Genomic DNA, 17660 nt, shown 5'->3' on the forward strand with positions numbered 1-17660 from the left:
AAGGATTGTTCACGGTATAAATGGAGGGAAAGAGGGTACAATGGAGAGCACCAGGAATCCAATGGTCTGAGGGCTCAGGGATGGTACACTGGGAAGGCAGCAGTAGGGAATGCCAGGGATGATGGACAAGGTCACACACCAATGGGAAGGGAGAACTCGCAAGAACATGAACATATAAGTGTAAAAGGGGTAGAGAATGCCAATGGGAAGGACAGAACTAGGACAAATTAACACAGTGCTGCAGAACACCATGGGGAAGTCTCTTTTCTCACCCTGAGCTGTGAGGAGTGCCCAGAGCCTACAGTGTGTCTCTCCAAGAAATTGCTACTGCTTTTTTTGGTGGGCTCACATGTTTCCACAGTTTTGTAATGTCACAATGATCTCCTTGGTTCTGCAGCCCTGCTGTGGCTTCTGTGTAACAATGGACCTGCGATACCATGAGGTTCCATAGTGTCACCATGGTCCCTTTGGTTCCAAGGCCTTGCTGGGCCAAAATGGCCCCTTGGTTCCATTGGGTGCCTGAGCTCCTACAGTCCCTCGCAGACCTTTAAGGCCTCTCCGAGTTCCCCATTGCCCCTCATGGCGTCTCAAGGCCCTTCATGGTGTCTTATGACTGATGGCCCCTCACATCTCCTCACAGCCCCTCACTTTCCCTCACAGCCCCTCACCGGCCCTCACAGCCCTCATGGCCCCTCACAGCCCCAGGCACGGGTCTCCTCCCAAAGGAGAAGGTGTTGGGCCCTACTTGTTCTCCTTTCATTTCAGTCCCTTCAGAGCCATGAGTGCAGAAAGGCTGAAATGGAGCCTTTCCCCAGCGTTTCCCTCGGCGTTAACTGTGGGCTGAAGCTCTGTGCTGGTGCTGGCCTGAGCGCCACCCCATCCTTACAGCCGCCAAGCCTTTGCTGTCCCCCCGTGTCCGTTCCCTGTCCCCGAGTCCCGCCCGGCTCTGGCAGCAGCAGCAGCCGCAGTGCAGGGGGCGCCGGCCTGGCCCAGCCGGGGGTCCCGGCCAGGAGCAGCAGCAGCGCCGGCCCCTTCCCGCCTGCTCCTGCCTCGGCTCCCAAGGGCTTTTTCCAGCTGAACTCTGGAGCAGAGCAACCAGCACCTACACACAGCCCTGACTGCTCAGGGCCCACCTGTGCTGCCCTGAGCCAGCCCTCAGAGGAAGAAAGGATCGGGTTCCAGCACCGTTTTCAGCTCTGTTTAACTCACCCTGAGGTGACAGCAGGAGGCTGCTGGTGCCTTTGCTATGGTAATTGCAGATCATGGCTGCTCTTGGCCCTCTTCTGCTTGCCACCTGAATTTTATCCATAAAAATGCAAGTGCCTCTTTCAGTTGGTGCTACCCACGGTGCTTTCATGACAGTGAAGTCAGTATTTTTTTCTCAGACATAAAGATCAGCAGATACTGGAATGCCCACCGGTCCCTGAGCAATAAAGTGAGGGGAATTAAAGCCACACAGGCCACATTTGCAGCGCTCAAACCCAGCCCTGTTGCTGGTGTTGTTGAAATAGAATAAACTGACAGAGGCCATAACAGAAATTGCCTCTGCAACGTGGAATTAAATTAAAAAAATCCACCAGAAAAAGCAGAAACCAGAACTTCTCAACTCGCTTCATTGCTCCTTCCCAGCAGCAGGAAACGTAGATGCCCAGAGGTGTTTTGCACTGCTGCTGCCCCCAGTTTTAGCCCAGGCTCTGCCCAGTCCCAGCAGGAGCCTGAGCCCAGCCCAGGGAGCTCAGCGCACGTGGGGCCAGGCCCAGAGCCCTGGGCACGGCGACCCATTGCGGGGCAGTGGCGCAGACAGAATGTCCTGCGGCCCAAACCTCCTGCTGCACAGCGCCAGCCTTCTCCCCCTCCTCTTCCTCTCCTAACACGGCACAAATTCCAGCTCAGAGGAGGCTTCCCCAGAGAGGGCTCCAGCTCCTGTTCCAGCCTGAGTGTACCTGCAGAGGAACAGGGCATCTTTCAGCCACTTCCACAAGCTCAGGCTTCTCACTTCCTGGGGAATCTGGGATGCAAATGGCCATGCTAAGAAAGCCAAAAGCCAAAATGTATTAGTAATTATTAGAAAAAATCACCCTTCTTCCAGGCAAAGTTCACCAAGTCATTCCCTGCATTTGTCTTTTTCAGATTCTTTCAGTCGGCTGCTCTTAGAGGTCCAGCTTGTTCTGGTGCTTATAATGAACTGATGGTGCTCTTAATTTATGCACCAAGGCACCAGATGAGGAATCATCTACACTGAACTCAGAAACAAACTCCCTCTGTCAGAGCATTTTCACATTCCAGATAATTTTCAAGATGTCCAATGACAGGTTGGAATGATCATCACACAACTCTTGTGGCTGCAGGCTCTGGAGATTCTTTCTCTCCATTCAGCCAGGCTTGTATTCCCTAACAAGTCCTGGTACCACCTCATGTTTTCTTAGCTTAGAACAGTAACAATGAAAACCTCACCAATGGCACAACTCCCCAGTCCACCAGCAAAAGAAAGGACAAGTTGACAAGTCCTCAAAACCTTTGTCCTGCTTTGCTGCAGAAGTCGTGCTGCACTCACAGTGTGGAAAGCCAAATGAAGCTGCACGTGGTGGCACATCTTGTGACAGGAGCTCGACCTCATTCTCCAGGAAATGTTTTTGAAAAGAGCAGACAGGATTACAGAGAAGATTCCTGGAAAACTGAACCAGCTATCCAGAAGTGAAATGAAAATGGAAAGAAACCATTTGAAATAATTTCCCCTATTTATTTCTATGCTCCCCTTTTCCATTTTGCAGTACTTGTCCATGCCATTCATTCCAAATGAATCTCACCTCTAAGATAATGAATAAGCAAGTTTTAGGCACTCTAAAATACCGTGAGCTGCACACAGTTGGCCTTCCCCTGTTTTTGTTGGAAAGCAACACTGGAGCCATCAGTGCAGTGCTTGAGTTGGGAACGAATCCTGCAGGCAGGGAATTTGCCCCAGCAGTGTGTGGCCCTCAGCAGGGACAATGCTCAGCAATGCTGCAGGCAGGGAATGTGCCCCGGCCGTGTGTGGCCCTCAGCAGGGACAATGCTCAGCAGCGTTGCTGTGCTCGGTCTCCATGGAACCATGCCAGGAGCAGCTGCTGAGCTCAGAAGCCATCGCAGCCCCTGCCCTGCCCAGAGCCCCTTGGCAGGGTGGGCTCCTGCCCTGGCTCTGTGTGCCAGGAGCCAGCAGCGGTGGGTGCAGGGAGCCCAGGGAGGGCACAGAAACGCTGGGTGAGAAATGCTGGGGCACAGCGAGATGGGCGAATGCAGCCAGCCAGGGCAGAGGAGCAGCACGGACAGGGGGCACAGCCTGCAGGACACATGAACAAGGGGAGAAAACAACAAACTTCTCAGGAGGGTGGAGAACAAACTTTTAGTTGCAAACTTCAGAGAATGAGGTACTTGGGAAATCTGAAAAAGCATTGAATTACAGTAAACCATTTGACCAAGCACTGACTGAGCTAACTCTAACCTGTCACACTTCAAGTTATCCAGATTTTGAGAAGAGGAAGTCAGGAGAAGAGAGAGAAGGAGACAGAGATCCACAGTCAGTCTTGGATCTCAGCTGCTGTGAGCTCCAGGTCTGTGGGACGTGTCAGTGTCACACCTGTATCACAGCCTGACCTGCTCTGGTCCCTCTCACAGGTGGGGTTTTGGGGTGCCAGGGGCTTGGCAGCCACTTTGGGGCTGCACCAGAGGCTGCAGTGGCTGGGGTGGGGCAGTGACCACCCCACCTATGCAGAACTTGCCCTGGCCCCAAACACACACTGGAGATGTCTGGGGCCATTCATCATTTCTCTGCTCTCCAGTGCTGAGGCAACGGACTCTGACTACAGCTCTGAGCTTGTGCCCAAGGCAACCACCTCTGGCAATGAAGCTCCATGGAGCTGCCCTCAGGAAATCCTCAAGAGCTGGGGAGTGCCCCAAAACTGCCTCAGAAACATCAGATACTCCAAAATCTCTTCAGCAATGTGGATTATTCAAGAACTCATTCACTAATGGGCTCCCTCTCCCTTCATCATCCCCAAACTTTGGCTGTCTCCTCCTCCTCGCCCTCATCATCCTCCTCCTCCTTCTTGCCCTCATCGTCCTCCTCCTCTTCCTTGTCCTCCTCCTCCTCCTCGTCTCCCTCGGCCTTGTCCTCGTCCTCCTGCTCCTCCTTTTCCTAATCCTCTTTGTCTTCCTCCTCCTGCTCCTCCTTGTCTGCCTCCTCCTTGTCCTCCTTGTCCTCCTCCTGGTCCTCCTCCTCATACTCCTCCTCCTCCTCCTCATACTCCTGCTACCCCTTCTCCTCCTCCTCCTCGTCTTCCACCTCATCCTCCTCTTCCTCCTCCTCCACACCCTCCTTGTCCTCATTCTCTTCGTCCTCCTCCTCCTCGTCCCCCTCCTCCTCCTCGTCCCCCTCCTCGTCCCCCTCCTCCTCCTCGTCCCCCTCCTCCTCCTCATCCTCCTCCTCCTCCTCATCCTCCTCCTCGTCCTCATCCTCTTCCTCCTCCTCTTCTTCATCCGCCTCTTCCTCCTCCTCCTCCCCGACCTTGTCCTCCTCCACTTCCTCCTCCTCCTCCTCCTCCTCTTCCTCCTTGTACTCCTCTTCTGCCTAATTCTCATCCTCCTTCTCCTCTTCCTCCAAGTCCTCCTAATCCTCCTCCTCCTCTTCCTCCTCCTCCTGGTCTCCTCCTGGTCCTTATCCTCCTCCTGGTTCTCCTCTACTTCCTCATTCTCCTCCTCCTCTTCCTCATCCTCGTTCTCATCCTCCTCTTCCTTGTCCTCATCCTCCTCATCTTCCCCCTCTTCCTCCTCCTTCTCCTTCTCATCATCCTCGTCATCCTACTTGTCCTCGTCCACCTTCTCCATGGCCTCCTCCTCGTTCACTTCCTTCACATTCTCGTCCTACACGTCATCCTCGTCATCCTCGTCATCCTCCTCCTCCACGTCCATGTCCTTGTCCTCCTCCTCCTCTTGCTCATCTTTTTCCTTCTCATCCTCATCCTCCTAGTCTTCATCCTCTTTCTCATCCTCCTCATCCTCCTCTCAACAAGATTAAAGATTTTACCCTCCTTCTTTTCTGTGCATGGTTGAAGCCCAGCTGCCCTTCTCTTCTGGTGCCTCATTCTCTCCTGAGCTGAGGATGTCAAACACACCAAGAGCAGGAAAATCCCCATTCCCTTTTTGCTTGTGGCTGTAGCCTGGAACATTCACTCCACAACGAGATCTTTCTGACAGCACTGCTGAATGACACTGGGAGGAGGTTTGTGAGAAAGGGTAGAAATTGTATTTTGAAACTAAATCAAGTCACAAAATTATTTCTTTCTGTCCCATTCGTTTTCAGTCAGTTCCAGTTCTGTTTTTCAGAGTGCCACCTTCTCAGATCATTGTGTTTGTGTCCTCCGTTCTCTCCTGCCTTTCTCTGCCTGCTCTGTTTTCTTTCAGTGTCTCTCTTGACCCAGGACAGCTCCCACCAAAGACCCTGCCCTGATTTAATTCCCAATCCAGGAGCTGCAACAGCCATGGGTGAAGTTATGAAGGCTGGCAGTGAAATGTCACTCTAAGAGCTTGCTCCACTTGGCCTTTTGGCTCCTTCTTAAGAACTTTGCCTTCAAGGGCAGGAACATCTTTTCCTGGCTGGGAACTGCAATTCCAGCCCCTGGAAAATGTTTTAATACAACATCCACTTCAACATAAACCTCTTATTATAGCATTAATTTCATTGCCTTAGTCCATTTAACCTGAAAACTGTAAACCCTTAAGATATTAAGTTACACAAAAATGTTCCAGGTAAGTGGGATTAGAAGGAGAAGAAATAAAAAACAACAGAAAGACAGAAGATCTATAGAGAGACGCGCACATAGGTACCAACCGCTCAGGTTCCAGCCTCAATAACAAAGGAACCGCAGAAGAAGGCAGGACCCAGAGCCTGGGGTGGCCTTGTGCTCCGGCTTTTAACGCCCTGGGCCCTCATGGGCCCGCCCCTGGGATGGGACTGCCAGTTGCTTGTCCAATCATAGCCAGGGTAGCGCCAGCTGGTAGTGTGTGATTGATTGACAGCTGGGCCAATCAGAGGTGGGTCAGGATAGCCCCTGCTGTGTGATTGACACTGAGCTCTGCCAGCCCAGGGGCTCTGTCCCACCATAAACCAAGGCCTGACCCAGCCCTGGCCCCACACGGGCATTCTGAGCATCCCAAGGTGTCTCGGGATATCGATCTCATCCAGCCTCTGACAGTGTCACCATGACCCCTTAGTTCCATGAGGTTCTGTAGTGTCACTGTGGTGTCCTTGCACCCGCATTGTGACAACTGACCCATGGTTCCATGCAGTTCCATAGTGTCACTGTGGTTGCTGTCAGAGACTGGATGAGATCGATGTCCCAAGACATCCACAGGCCGAGCACTCAGACGTTTCTGAGTGACTTACTCAGTTGTCCTATCTCTCTTTTCCCCCAGGGGCCCCTCAATACATACCGTATCCACTGATGCCAGCAGGTCCTTGTCTGTCCTTGCAGGAGGCAAGCTGAGATGAGCAGAGCCCCTCCAGGAAAATTCTGGGGCGGGCCTTGGAGGTCCGTCTATCCGCTCTGCCCCTGTGGGGACAGAGAAGTACCATCTGGGGTACCAAAATATTTTGTGGAGATATAGCCAAAAACTCCACAACTTTGTGAAAGTTGTAAAGCCGGTATGCTTATTATTACAGTGCTGGACGCATGCAGAGATTATGCTCCTTAAAAGGCATGCATACCTCTGGGAACTTCAGGACCCTTTTTATCCCCCTCTCAGATACATATGCATACAATTTCACAAAAGGATAATACATATTCATTTTTACTAATTTTGTGTGACATTTGCTACTGGTTTTTCTTTATCAGAAAGAATTCCTAGGTCAGGTTGACTTGCTCTTACAGCAGTCTCTGTCTCTATCATCCTCTGTCTCCCCCCCCTTATCTCTGTCCTTCACTGAGCAACTTCACTGAGCCTAGGTTCTGCAGTCAGGCTAAATAGCTATGGTTTCTAACCACAGACTCAACTCAAAAATGTACATTTCACCTAAATCAAAATTAATTTCTACCCTGGAAAATTTCCACTTTGTCTCACACTACAGAACCTCATGGAACCAAGTGTCAGTTGTGACAATGGAAATCCAAGGAAACTATGGTGTGAGTATGGAACCTCATGGAATCAAGGAGACCATTGTGCAACTCAGAGGCCCTATAGAAGCAAGAGTCAATGATTAAACAGTGGGGCCCATATAAAAAGCAGCCATTGTGACACAGAGGGGCTGCAGGAAGCCAAAGGACCCTTATGACTCTGTGGGGCTCATGAAACCAAGAAGCCATTGTGACATTGCAAGACCTCATGGAATCAGAGAACACTGTGTCAGTGTGGGGACCCATGAAATCAATGGAACATGGAACAGGTCTGCCTAGTTTGGACTCCTGGAGGCTGTCAGGTCCCACTGAATTTGACATGTCAAGGGCTACTTCCCATCTGATTGTGAAGCACTGGGGCTTTGTGCTTTCCTTCCGATGGGAAAGAACTGTTTTTCTTGTCTAGTCACCCATGGCCAAAACTGGGATTCTGCATCTAAAATTCTCTGTATCCAAGGGTTACTCCTAGACAAAATCTGCCCATACAGTCAAGTCTGGTTAGACTTGGCCTCTGGTGACTGCCTCTCATCTGTTCCTGCACCACTGGGGCTCACTTGTTTCCTTCCTATGGAGACCATTGTGACGCTGCAGGGTGTTGTGGAACCGATAGGCCATGGTGACACTGCAGGCCCTTGTGGAACCTGTTACACTGTAGGAACTTGTGGAACCAAGAGGAACATTGTGACCCTGCAGGGTACCATGAAACTAAGGGGACACTGTGACACTGTGAGGCCTTGTGGAATCAAGAACATCCTTGTGGCTCTGTTGGGCCGCATGGTCCCAAGGGGACGGTGTGAAGCAGCGGGGCTTTGTGGAACCAAGAGGCCATTGCTGCATTTCAGGGCCTCGTGGAGCCAAAGGGCTGTTGTGATCCTGCCGGGCACTGTGGATCCATGGAGAGCATTGTGGCATTGCAAGGCCCCTTGGAATCATGGAGACCCTTGTGACACTGTGGGGCCCCACGGAACCAAAGTGCCATTGTGACCCTGCAGGGCCTCATGGAAGCACGAGGCCATTGTGACATTATGGGAATTTGTGGAACCAAGAGGATCATTTTTGCACTATTGGGCCCCAATGGAACCACAGGCCAGGATGACACAGAAGGGCTTCATGGAACCCAAAGACCATTAGGACACTGTGGGGACTTGTGCAACTATGGAGACCATTAAGATCCTTGTGCAACCATTAAGGGCTTTTGTAACTAAGGGGACATTATGACACCTTAGGGCATCATGGAAGCAAGGAGCCATTGTGACACTGCAGAGCCCTCTGGAACCAAGGGAATACAAAATTGATATGGTTGCCTTGGTCTCCCAGGGGTGACCTGACAGGTCTGGCTGACCTTGGAATGTGGAAGGCCACTCCCATCTGCCTCTGAAACACTGGGGCTCTGGGCTTTCCTTTTTATGGAAAAGAACTGTCCATCTTTTCCAGGTATCCAGGACAGACAAGTCTGGTTGGTCTTCGACTCCTGAGTTCCAGAACTCATCTAATTTCCAAGCACTGGAAAGGGCTCTGTGCTTTGCTTTGTATGGAAAAAATCATCTTTCTCCAGGCACAAATGTCTGAAATTAGGATTCCACATTTGTAATTTTGAATATCCAAGGGTTGTGCCAAGCAAACCTTCTATGACAGACAGGTCAGGCTTACTTTGACCTCTGGTGGTTGCTGTTCATCAGCTCCTGAAACATGAGGGCTCCATGGTTTCCTTCCTATGGAGACCAATGTGACATTTGGGAGTCCTGTGAAATGAAGGAGCCATCGTGACACTGCAGAGCACCATGGATCCAAGGGACCATTGTGACACTGTGGAGCCTCATGGAACCAAGGACATCATTGTAGCTCTGTTGGGCCACATGGTCCCAAGGGGCCACTGCACAGCTGTGGTGTGGTAATTAGCCCAGCTGAAACTCAGAGTCAGCCAGATTTTACCCCAAAAGAACTGGGTGTGAGTTTCAAGCCCTGGGAATTATTTGTTTTACTTAGGGTGAGCTTGAGCGTTCTCCCATAAGCCTTTAATATTGCTATGCTAACTTGTCCAAGTTCGATTCCCCTATTGGTTACTGATTTCCCTATATGGTTGTTGTTCTAGAGTGTTCTATTCACAAGTGTACATGTTGTACGTTCCCCTTTGTCTCAGGTCTTTGGATCATGCCCCTTGTACTGTTCTCGACTTCTCCATGTTTATTGTTTTTTACCCTGTTAATAAAGTTCCTTTAAAACAACTCCATTGATCCTGCCCCTTTTCATTTTTGCCACCCTCACCCTGAAGTCAGGGAACCAGAGAGGTTTGTCATAGCCACCTTCACTGCGACATTTGGCACCCAAAGAGTGACCCTGACATTCAGGGCTCCCTGTGTCAGTCGTGTCAGCTGGGGTTAGCTGATGGATAGGTCAGTGCTCCCTGGGATTTTGGATCGTGCCGGGCCCAGCAGATTCATCATTGCTTCGAGGGACCTTGCCCAGGATCTGCAGAGGCAACAATGATTTCAGCTGCATAGGATTACAGGTGGGTTTGGGGAAATGCAAGAACATTTATTGCCCATTTTGCCACTGTGTTTTTACAATATGAACCCACGTCCCATAATTGATTTGGGTAGTTCCAGTGGCTCTTCCCCACAAGGCAGAGAAAGAGAAAAATGGGCAGCCAGATGTCCAAAGTAGAAAGGAGCATATATGGATGCTTTAATTCTCACTGATCATGATATAATATTTTCAAAGAAGAAATTAAAATCAATCATGAGGTGGATCATTAAAAACTCTCCAGATACCTCTGCTGACAAAGTCCATACCACTGAATTTTGGGACTCAGTAGGAGTTAATCGTACAAAGTGTCAATCAAAAGCGATCACATTGAACCCCGCATGTTCCCGATCTTCCACACCACCCTTGACCAGCAATAGTGTGTTGAAAACTCAATCAGTTGGTCACTCCTAACTCGGGACCTCCCCCCAAACCTGCCTTTCTCAGACCTTCCACAATGGTCCAAGATGGCAATGGCCACACAGTCTTGGAGCATCATACCCTGGAGAGTTGTCATGGTTTGAGCCTGGCACAGAGCCAGTGCCCCCCATGAAAATGCCTCACCCTGGTGTCTGCTGTGAGATGTGACCAGGAATAAGCAAAACAGGCTCTAACTTAAACATAAAGACCACTTTATTACTTAAACTACAGGAAAATAGGGAGAGACTATAAGGAAAAGAAAAAAATTGAAAACCTTACAAAAACCACTTTTCCTCCTCCCCACTCCCTGACTTTCCCAATCCAACACATTCTCTCAAAAACACCAACTGCCCAGCCCGGCACGACACTTTAGTATACTCAAACTGCAGTTCATGAAGAGGAAAGGAGTCCTTCTTGTTCCATAGGCTTCTGGAAACACACTGAAACCTCGGATGCTTCCTTGTCACTTCGGCACCGCCCGGGGGGAAAAAAAAAGTCCTTTTGCCGCTTGTGACATGTTCCTTCCATGCCCAGTGCTCTCACCACCGTGCATGGATCAGAGCTGCTTTTAGGGTTGTCTTTCAAGGATGCCTTGTCTCACTCCAAAAAGGCACAGTCTCTGCTTTTGGGACAACTGTCCCCCCCATATTTTTCCAACCCCCTGGGGCCGGGGGGTCCTCACGAATGAACCCTCCTGGTTTTGAGGCACTGCCTCCCCCTAAATGCAGTCTGTGTCACAGGAACAACTGAGTCCATGGCTACAAGAAAAAGTCCAGCCAAAAGGCCACTCCAAATCATCTCTCCCCATCCAATCATCTCCACAATCTCCGGGCCAAAGTCCTTATCTCATCTCATCTCTCATCTCCCTTCTTATTCAGCTTCGAGGAGGATTAGCATTTTTGCAAGGCCCCAATCATGCAAGAAAGGGTTAAAAGTTTTCAGTCTCTGCTGTCGGTCCCGGAGCAACTCCCACGCACGCTGCCCACACGCTGCCGCTCCGGCCGGGCAGTCTCCCTCCTTCTCCTCCTGGCTGGCTGCTCTCCTGGGGGGGGGGGGGGGGGGGGCTGCCCGAGGGCTGACTCTCTGGGACCTTCTACTCTTCCATCTTCGAAGCCTCTCAACCCCATCTCTGTCCAGGCCCCAGGCCTACCGCATGGCCGCCCCTCCCCCGCCCAGCAGCAACAGGCTGGGCGGGGGAGAGAGATCTGAACTCTTCGCCGCGATGTCCAAAAGAGGAAGTGCCAAGGGCAGTGCCTTGCTTTTAACCCCTGTGTATTCTCGGAGGTGTGTCCAAACCCCACTGGCCACACCGGACGCCAGTCTCAAACCCAAAACCTTCATTGGTTTGACCACAGCTTCCCAGAATTCCCACTCCTTCCTGGTCAAACCATGACAAGAGTTAAGATGGAAGGAGCCTGAATGTGGCTCAGGAGCCCGACCATCCTCCTCCATCCTGGCTCCTCCACTTACTGCTGCCACAACCTTCTCTTCTGCCCTGAACAAATCTGCACACTCCACCCCCAAAACTTCAGGTGATGCCCCATTGTCAATCATTCCACCTTCACCCTGGTCCATGCCTGCAGAACTCCACCCCAGAAGTCCGCCATCCCGAATCAAGGCCCTTCCTCCCCAACACCTGACAAAATGGCAGTGCCCTTTGCCTCACTCTCCGTCAACAATATACCCCCATGGTCAAAGATACTAAGCCCAACTGTCACACTATTTCTAATCCAACTGTTTCTGCTCTGAGTTATTCTTCCTCTCCAGAAGACAGTATGGATTCCCCAGAGCCACCTCTCCTCTCGACCCCAGAAGATCCCCAGGAGAGGATCCAGAAAGAAGCAGTTAAGGAAGGAGACTGACAAATAATCTCGAAACCCCTCATTGCCCCAGGATGTTATAAAAGAAGGGGGCAGAATCCCAGGTATCAGCCATTGGTTTACAGGGAAATAAAGGATCTGTGTAGGGCAGCTAAAGATCATAGGAAAGACTTACCTTGTTTTAATGGCCTAATGACGGCCATGTTTAGAGCACATGTCTTAACCCCCTATGATTTAAAATATATTATGACCATGTTGTTGTCACCTACAGAATACACCCTGTGGGAAGGGGAATGGAAGTGTTTACTAAATCAATTAATAGCAGACTATGCTAATAATGAGGCAAGGGCAGAATTGACAATCAACCATCTAGCTGGAGAAGAACAACACAGCCTACCAGATGACCAAGCAGCAGGTATCCCCAGTATTGAATGATATCAAAGAGATGGCTTTGAAAGCTTTAATCCAGGTATGGGATGGTAGCACCCCCAATTTGGACTACCTTGAGTGGCTGCAGCTAAAGCTTTAGGACAATTAGACCATCTTGGCTGCCTGTTAAGTAAGCAAACCAATGCTACCTCCCTCACATTGAGTGGTCTGCTCTCAGACATAGAGACCATCAGACATGCCACCTTGTAGAACAGCGATAGAGTTTTTACTCTGGGCACATGGGCATGGCTGTTTAGACTCTGAGGACATGTATTGTATGAACCTCTCCAGCCACAGTGAGTCAATCCAAAACAGTATTCAGGTAATGAAGGGTTGAAGAATCTTCAAGTGGAAAACAAAGACTGAGTCAATAAACTCTTCCAATCCAAAGGACTAAAGGGTTGGATGATATCTAGCTAAAACAGGACTATTAATTCTCTTAGTTGTTGTTGTATTGCTAATTGTCACATATTTGTTTGGATGCTTTTAGAAAGTCTTACAAAATTCTTTCAGTTCCATCTTTGTTGTAAAACAGAAAGGAGGAAGATACCCAACACAGGCTCCTCATGGACTCCTTGGAGGAGAGAACTGGAGGTCAGGATGGCACAAAAACCTCTCAGAGACTCAGTGTGGGAAGGAAACACCTTAAAAGTACCTAAAAGTATTCTTAAATCCATAAACTACCTTAAAAACCTTGAGTATCTCAAGGCACTAATGGGCACCACTGAGTGACAATACAAAGCTCTCAAGGGACTTGTTAAAGCAGATAATTGGGGCTGTGATTGCACAAACCTCTCACAGAGTCTGTGAGAAACACAAGAGTCTGTGTCAAAATGGAAATACCAAGTACCTTAAAATAACTGAAGTACCTTGAAGTAGCAATGAGCCCCACTGAGTGTTGTTACTGACAAAGCCTCTCCAGGGACTAATTACAGCAGATAATTGGAGGGCATGATTGCAAAAAGATAACAGAAATTCAAAGCAAAAAACAAACCCAAAGTCCTTTGAAATACCTGCAGTCCCTGCAGGGAGCATCCAGGAGCCCCCAGAGCCATTCCTGAGCAAGGGTCCCCCGGGACGCCTTCCAGCAGATCCTTGAGGCCACTGAGATGTGGGCTAGGGGGGATGCTGAGGGCAGGACAAGGGGGTGACAGAGCCCAGCCTGGCTGGGGCTGTGCCAGGAGGCCCCTGAGCCCCAGGACAAGGTGTCTCCTCACAGCCCTTGGTGGCACAGACCCTGCTGCTGTGCCCCAGGGCACCAAGACTTGGCTTCTCTTTGTCCCCACCTGTCATCACTGCCTGCCGTTCTCTGCTCTGCCTGGGGCCTGTTGTGTTCCTCAGTGCGACCCATTAAATGTCCAAGAAACTTTGGAGTTGGACTCTGACTTATAGTTCTGGAGAAATTTCTTCAGCTCCCTCTCAGGGACTGATATACAAGGCCTGAGCACAAAGCCCCAGAGGCTCATTTATGTCCTTGTGCTGTGTCTGTGCTGCTGAGCTGGGCTGGGTTCCTGGCACAGAGGCAGCTCCTGATAACCAAGAAGAGCTTCAGAACCACATTTCTCTTGATGAGTAGCTCTTCTGCCAGCCCAGCAGGGCTGGGGCACTGCCTGCAGCCACCCTGGGCACAACACAGAAGCACAGAGAGCTTCAATCAGTCAGGGCTGGGAGGGTGCTGAGAAGTGCCTGGGGCAGAATCACTGCCAGCCCTTGGCAAAGGAACCTCTGGCTGCAAGACAATTCAGCTGCAGCTCCTGGAGCCATCTCCTAAAGCTGGAACATCCCACTGCCTACAGACCTTGTGAGTACATTCTCTGATTGTCTCTTGTGCAGAGCAGCCAGGAGTGCCCAGGGCTGTCGTGCAGAGCAGGGTCTTGCAGCCCAGGGCACTGTACTGGGGCAGGGACTCTGTTGCCTTCCAGGGACAGCTCTCAGCCAGCCCTGGCAGCTGCTCCCAGCACTGGGGGACGTGATCTGGGTGGGAGGAGAGAGCTGGTAAGGCTTGGGAGTATTCTCCTTGTGTGGGGAGGATGCTGAATTGATCAGCAGTTTTCCCAGCATGACATTTAACTGCAGAACATTTCCAAGTACATTATAAAGGGAGCGCAGGAAGGCTAGGGCTGCATAAAAGGGAAAATCTTTCTTTTTTAATCTACTGCACTGTGTTGCCTGAATACAAATTGCATATAGCTATCATCTCTCAGTTCAGGTGGAGAATAAATACAAAAAAAAAAAAAATCTTACAGACCTGAATAAACCAGGTAGTGACAGAAATCAGCACAGGGCCTCTCACAGGCAGCATCAGTGTCGCTTTTCCAGCTTCCTCAGGGTTGCTCTGACATTGCCATCAGAGCCTGCAGATCCAGAGCTGCCCCTGGGCAGTGCCAGAGCTGGGAGGTCTCTGCAGGGCAGAGCTGAGGCCCCAGGGCTGGGCTGGGCTCTGGCAGCACTGGCAGGGCCCAGCCCTGGGCACAGGGAAGCAGCTGCTGGCAGGGACAGCTCCAGGCAGCAGAGCCCTGGGCAGGCAGTGGGGGGAAAGTGCCCCCAGGCTGTGCTGGAATATTTAAAGTCCTCTCCAAACCCACCTATTCCATGATTACTTTTTTTACAGATCCCAATGCCCAGCCCCAGCAAATGTCCAACAGCAGCTCCATCAGGCACTTCCTCCTGCTGGCATTGGCAGACACGCAGCAGCTGCAGCTCCTGCACTTCTGCCTCTTGCTGGGCATCTCCCTGGCTGCCCTCCTGGGCAACGGCCTCATCATCAGCGCCATAGCCTGCAGCCACCACCTGCACACACCCATGTTCTTCTTTCTGCTCAACCTGGCCCTCAGCGACCTGGGCTCCATCTGCACCACTGTCCCCAAAGCCATGCACAATTCCCTCTGGGACACCAGGACCATCTCCTACACAGGATGTGCCACACAGGTCTTTTTCTTTATGTTCTTCCTGTCAGCAGAGTATTTCCTCCTGACCATCATGTGCTACGACCGCTACGTGTCCATCTGCAAACCTCTGCACTATGGGACCCTCCTGGGCAGCAGAGCTTGTGCCCACATGGCAGCAGCTGCCTGGGCCAGTGGCTTTCTCTTTTCACTGCTGCACACAGCCAATACATTTTCCCTGCCCCTGTGCCATGGCAATACCCTGGGCCAGTTCTTCTGTGAAATCCCACAGATCCTCAAGCTCTCCTGCTCCAAATCCCAGCTCAGGGAACTGGGGCTTCTTGCTCTTAGTGGCTGTTTAGGACTCGGTTGTTTTTTGTTCATTGTTTTCTCCTATGTGCAGATCTTCAGGGCTGTGCTGAGGATCCCCTCTGAGCAGGGACGGCACAAAGTCTTTTCCACCTGCCTCCCTCACCTGGCCGTGGTCTCCCTGTTCATCAGCACTGGCACATTTGCTCACCTGAAGCCCCCCTCCATCTCCTCTCCATCTCTGGACCTGGCCCTGTCAGTTCTGTACTCAGTGGTGCCTCCAGCCCTGAATGCCCTCATCTACAGCCTGAGGAACCAGGAGCTCAAGGCTGCAGTGAGGAGACTGATGACTGGATGGTTTCAGAAACATTAAAGTGCTGGCCAGTTTCTGCAAGTAACAAGTATGAAAAGTTGTCTTTCATACTTCTTGTTGGTTTCCATTTGGAGGTTCTTTATGTTTGTTTTACTTTTTTCATATTGCCCATCAAAAAATGTCATTTTTTGTGCCATTTCTCATTTTGTTTCTCATTTTGTTTCTCTCCACCTTTCCTTTGGCCACACACTGTGTCAATGAGGGGCTGCACTCCTGGTGCCTTTAAATGAACTAAAGGGTCTCCCAGTAGAGTTTTCTACAGAGATGCCCTTTTGTTGCCTTCTCTGGAGCTGCAGCAGCAATGTCTGTGTGCAGAGCTGGGGAAGATCAGGGCTGGCCCAGCAGCTGTGCCCAGCAGCAGCAGCACTTGGTGGTGCCAGTGCTGCTGCCATGGCCCTGCCCTACTGCCCTGATGGCCCTGGTGTTGCTGCAGGGCCTGAGTGCTCTCGGGGCTGGGCACAGTCCTGGGGGTGGCAGTGCTGGGGCTGCAGCAGGGACAGGCCATGGGCACTGCTGGGGCAGCGCTGACGCCTCAGGCCAGGGCCTGGGGGCTCCAGACTCCTTGCCCAGGCTCTCTCAAGAACATGGCCTGGCCAATGCTCAGCACAGAAAGGCCCCATGAGCAGCCCCAGGGTGGTCATGGGCAGGCTGGGGACAAACAGCATGGCTGAGGCTCTGCAAGGGCCCTGTAGGAGACGAGAAGGAGCAGCAGAGCAGGGGCTGATCCATCCCCAGTGTCATGGTTTGACCAGGAAGGAGTGGGAATTCTGGGAAGCTGTGGTCAAACCAATGAAGGTTTTGGGTTTGAGACTGGCGTCCGGTGTGGCCAGTGGGGTTTGGACACACCTCCGAGAATACACAGGGGTTAAAAGCAAGGCACTGCCCTTGGCACTTGCTCTTTTGGACATCGTCGGGCGAAGAGGTCAGATCTCTTCCCCCGCCCAGCCCGCTGCTGCTGGGCGGGGGAGGGGTGGCCATGCGGTAGGCCAGGGGCCTGGACAGAGGTGGGGGTTGAGGGGCTTTCAAGGATGGAAGGGTGGCGGAGCCCCAAGAGACATCGAGACATCGGGCGGCCAGCCCCCCCCCCCCCCCCCCCCCCCCCTCCGGGAGGGAGAGCAGCCGGCCGCAGCAGCAGCACGTGTGGGAGTATCATCTCGTCCCAGGACAGACAGAGACTGAAAACTTTTAACCCTTTCTTGCATGATTGGGGCCTTGCAAAAATGCTAATCCTCCTCGAAGCTGAATAAGAAGGGAGATGAGAGATGAGATGACCTGGCCCGGAGAATGTGGAGATGATTGGATGGGGAGAGATGATTTGGAGTGGCCTTTTGGCTGGACTTTTTCTTGTAGCCATGGACTCAGTTGTTCCTGTGACACAGACTGCATTTAGGGGGAGGCAGTGCCTCAAAACCAGGAGGGTTCATTCGTGAGGACCCCCCGGCCCCAGGGGGTTGGAAAAATATGGGGGGGACAGATGTCCCAAAAGCAGAGACTGTGCCTTTTTGGAGTGAGACAAGGCATCCTTGAAAGACAACCCTAAAAGCAGCTCTGGCCATGTCTCGGTGGTAAGAGCACTGGGCATGGAAGGAACATGTCACAAGCGGCAAAAGGACTTTTTTTTCCCCGGGCGGTGCCAAAGTGACAAGGAAGCATCCGAGGTTTCAGTGTGTTTCCAGGAGAAGCCTATGGAACAAGAAGGACTCCTTTCCTCTTCATGAACTGCAGTTTGAGTATACTAAAGTGTCGTGCCGGGCTG

At 51.4% G+C, this 17660-nt stretch overlaps 1 protein-coding gene across 1 annotated transcript; it reads left to right on the forward strand.

Annotated features, from left to right (window-relative positions):
• The first annotated feature begins 14953 nt into the window (after positions 1–14953).
• Positions 14954–15904, forward strand: LOC135460624 (olfactory receptor 14J1-like). The gene has a single exon (XM_064737522.1). The coding sequence runs from the start codon at positions 14972–14974 to the stop codon at positions 15902–15904; it is 933 nt and encodes a 310-aa protein (XP_064593592.1). The 5' UTR covers positions 14954–14971.
• The last annotated feature ends 1756 nt before the right edge of the window (positions 15905–17660 follow it).

The sequence above is a fragment of the Zonotrichia leucophrys genome, unplaced genomic scaffold (assembly GCF_028769735.1).
Source record: "Zonotrichia leucophrys gambelii isolate GWCS_2022_RI unplaced genomic scaffold, RI_Zleu_2.0 Scaffold_66_255841, whole genome shotgun sequence".
NCBI lineage: Eukaryota > Metazoa > Chordata > Aves > Passeriformes > Passerellidae > Zonotrichia > Zonotrichia leucophrys.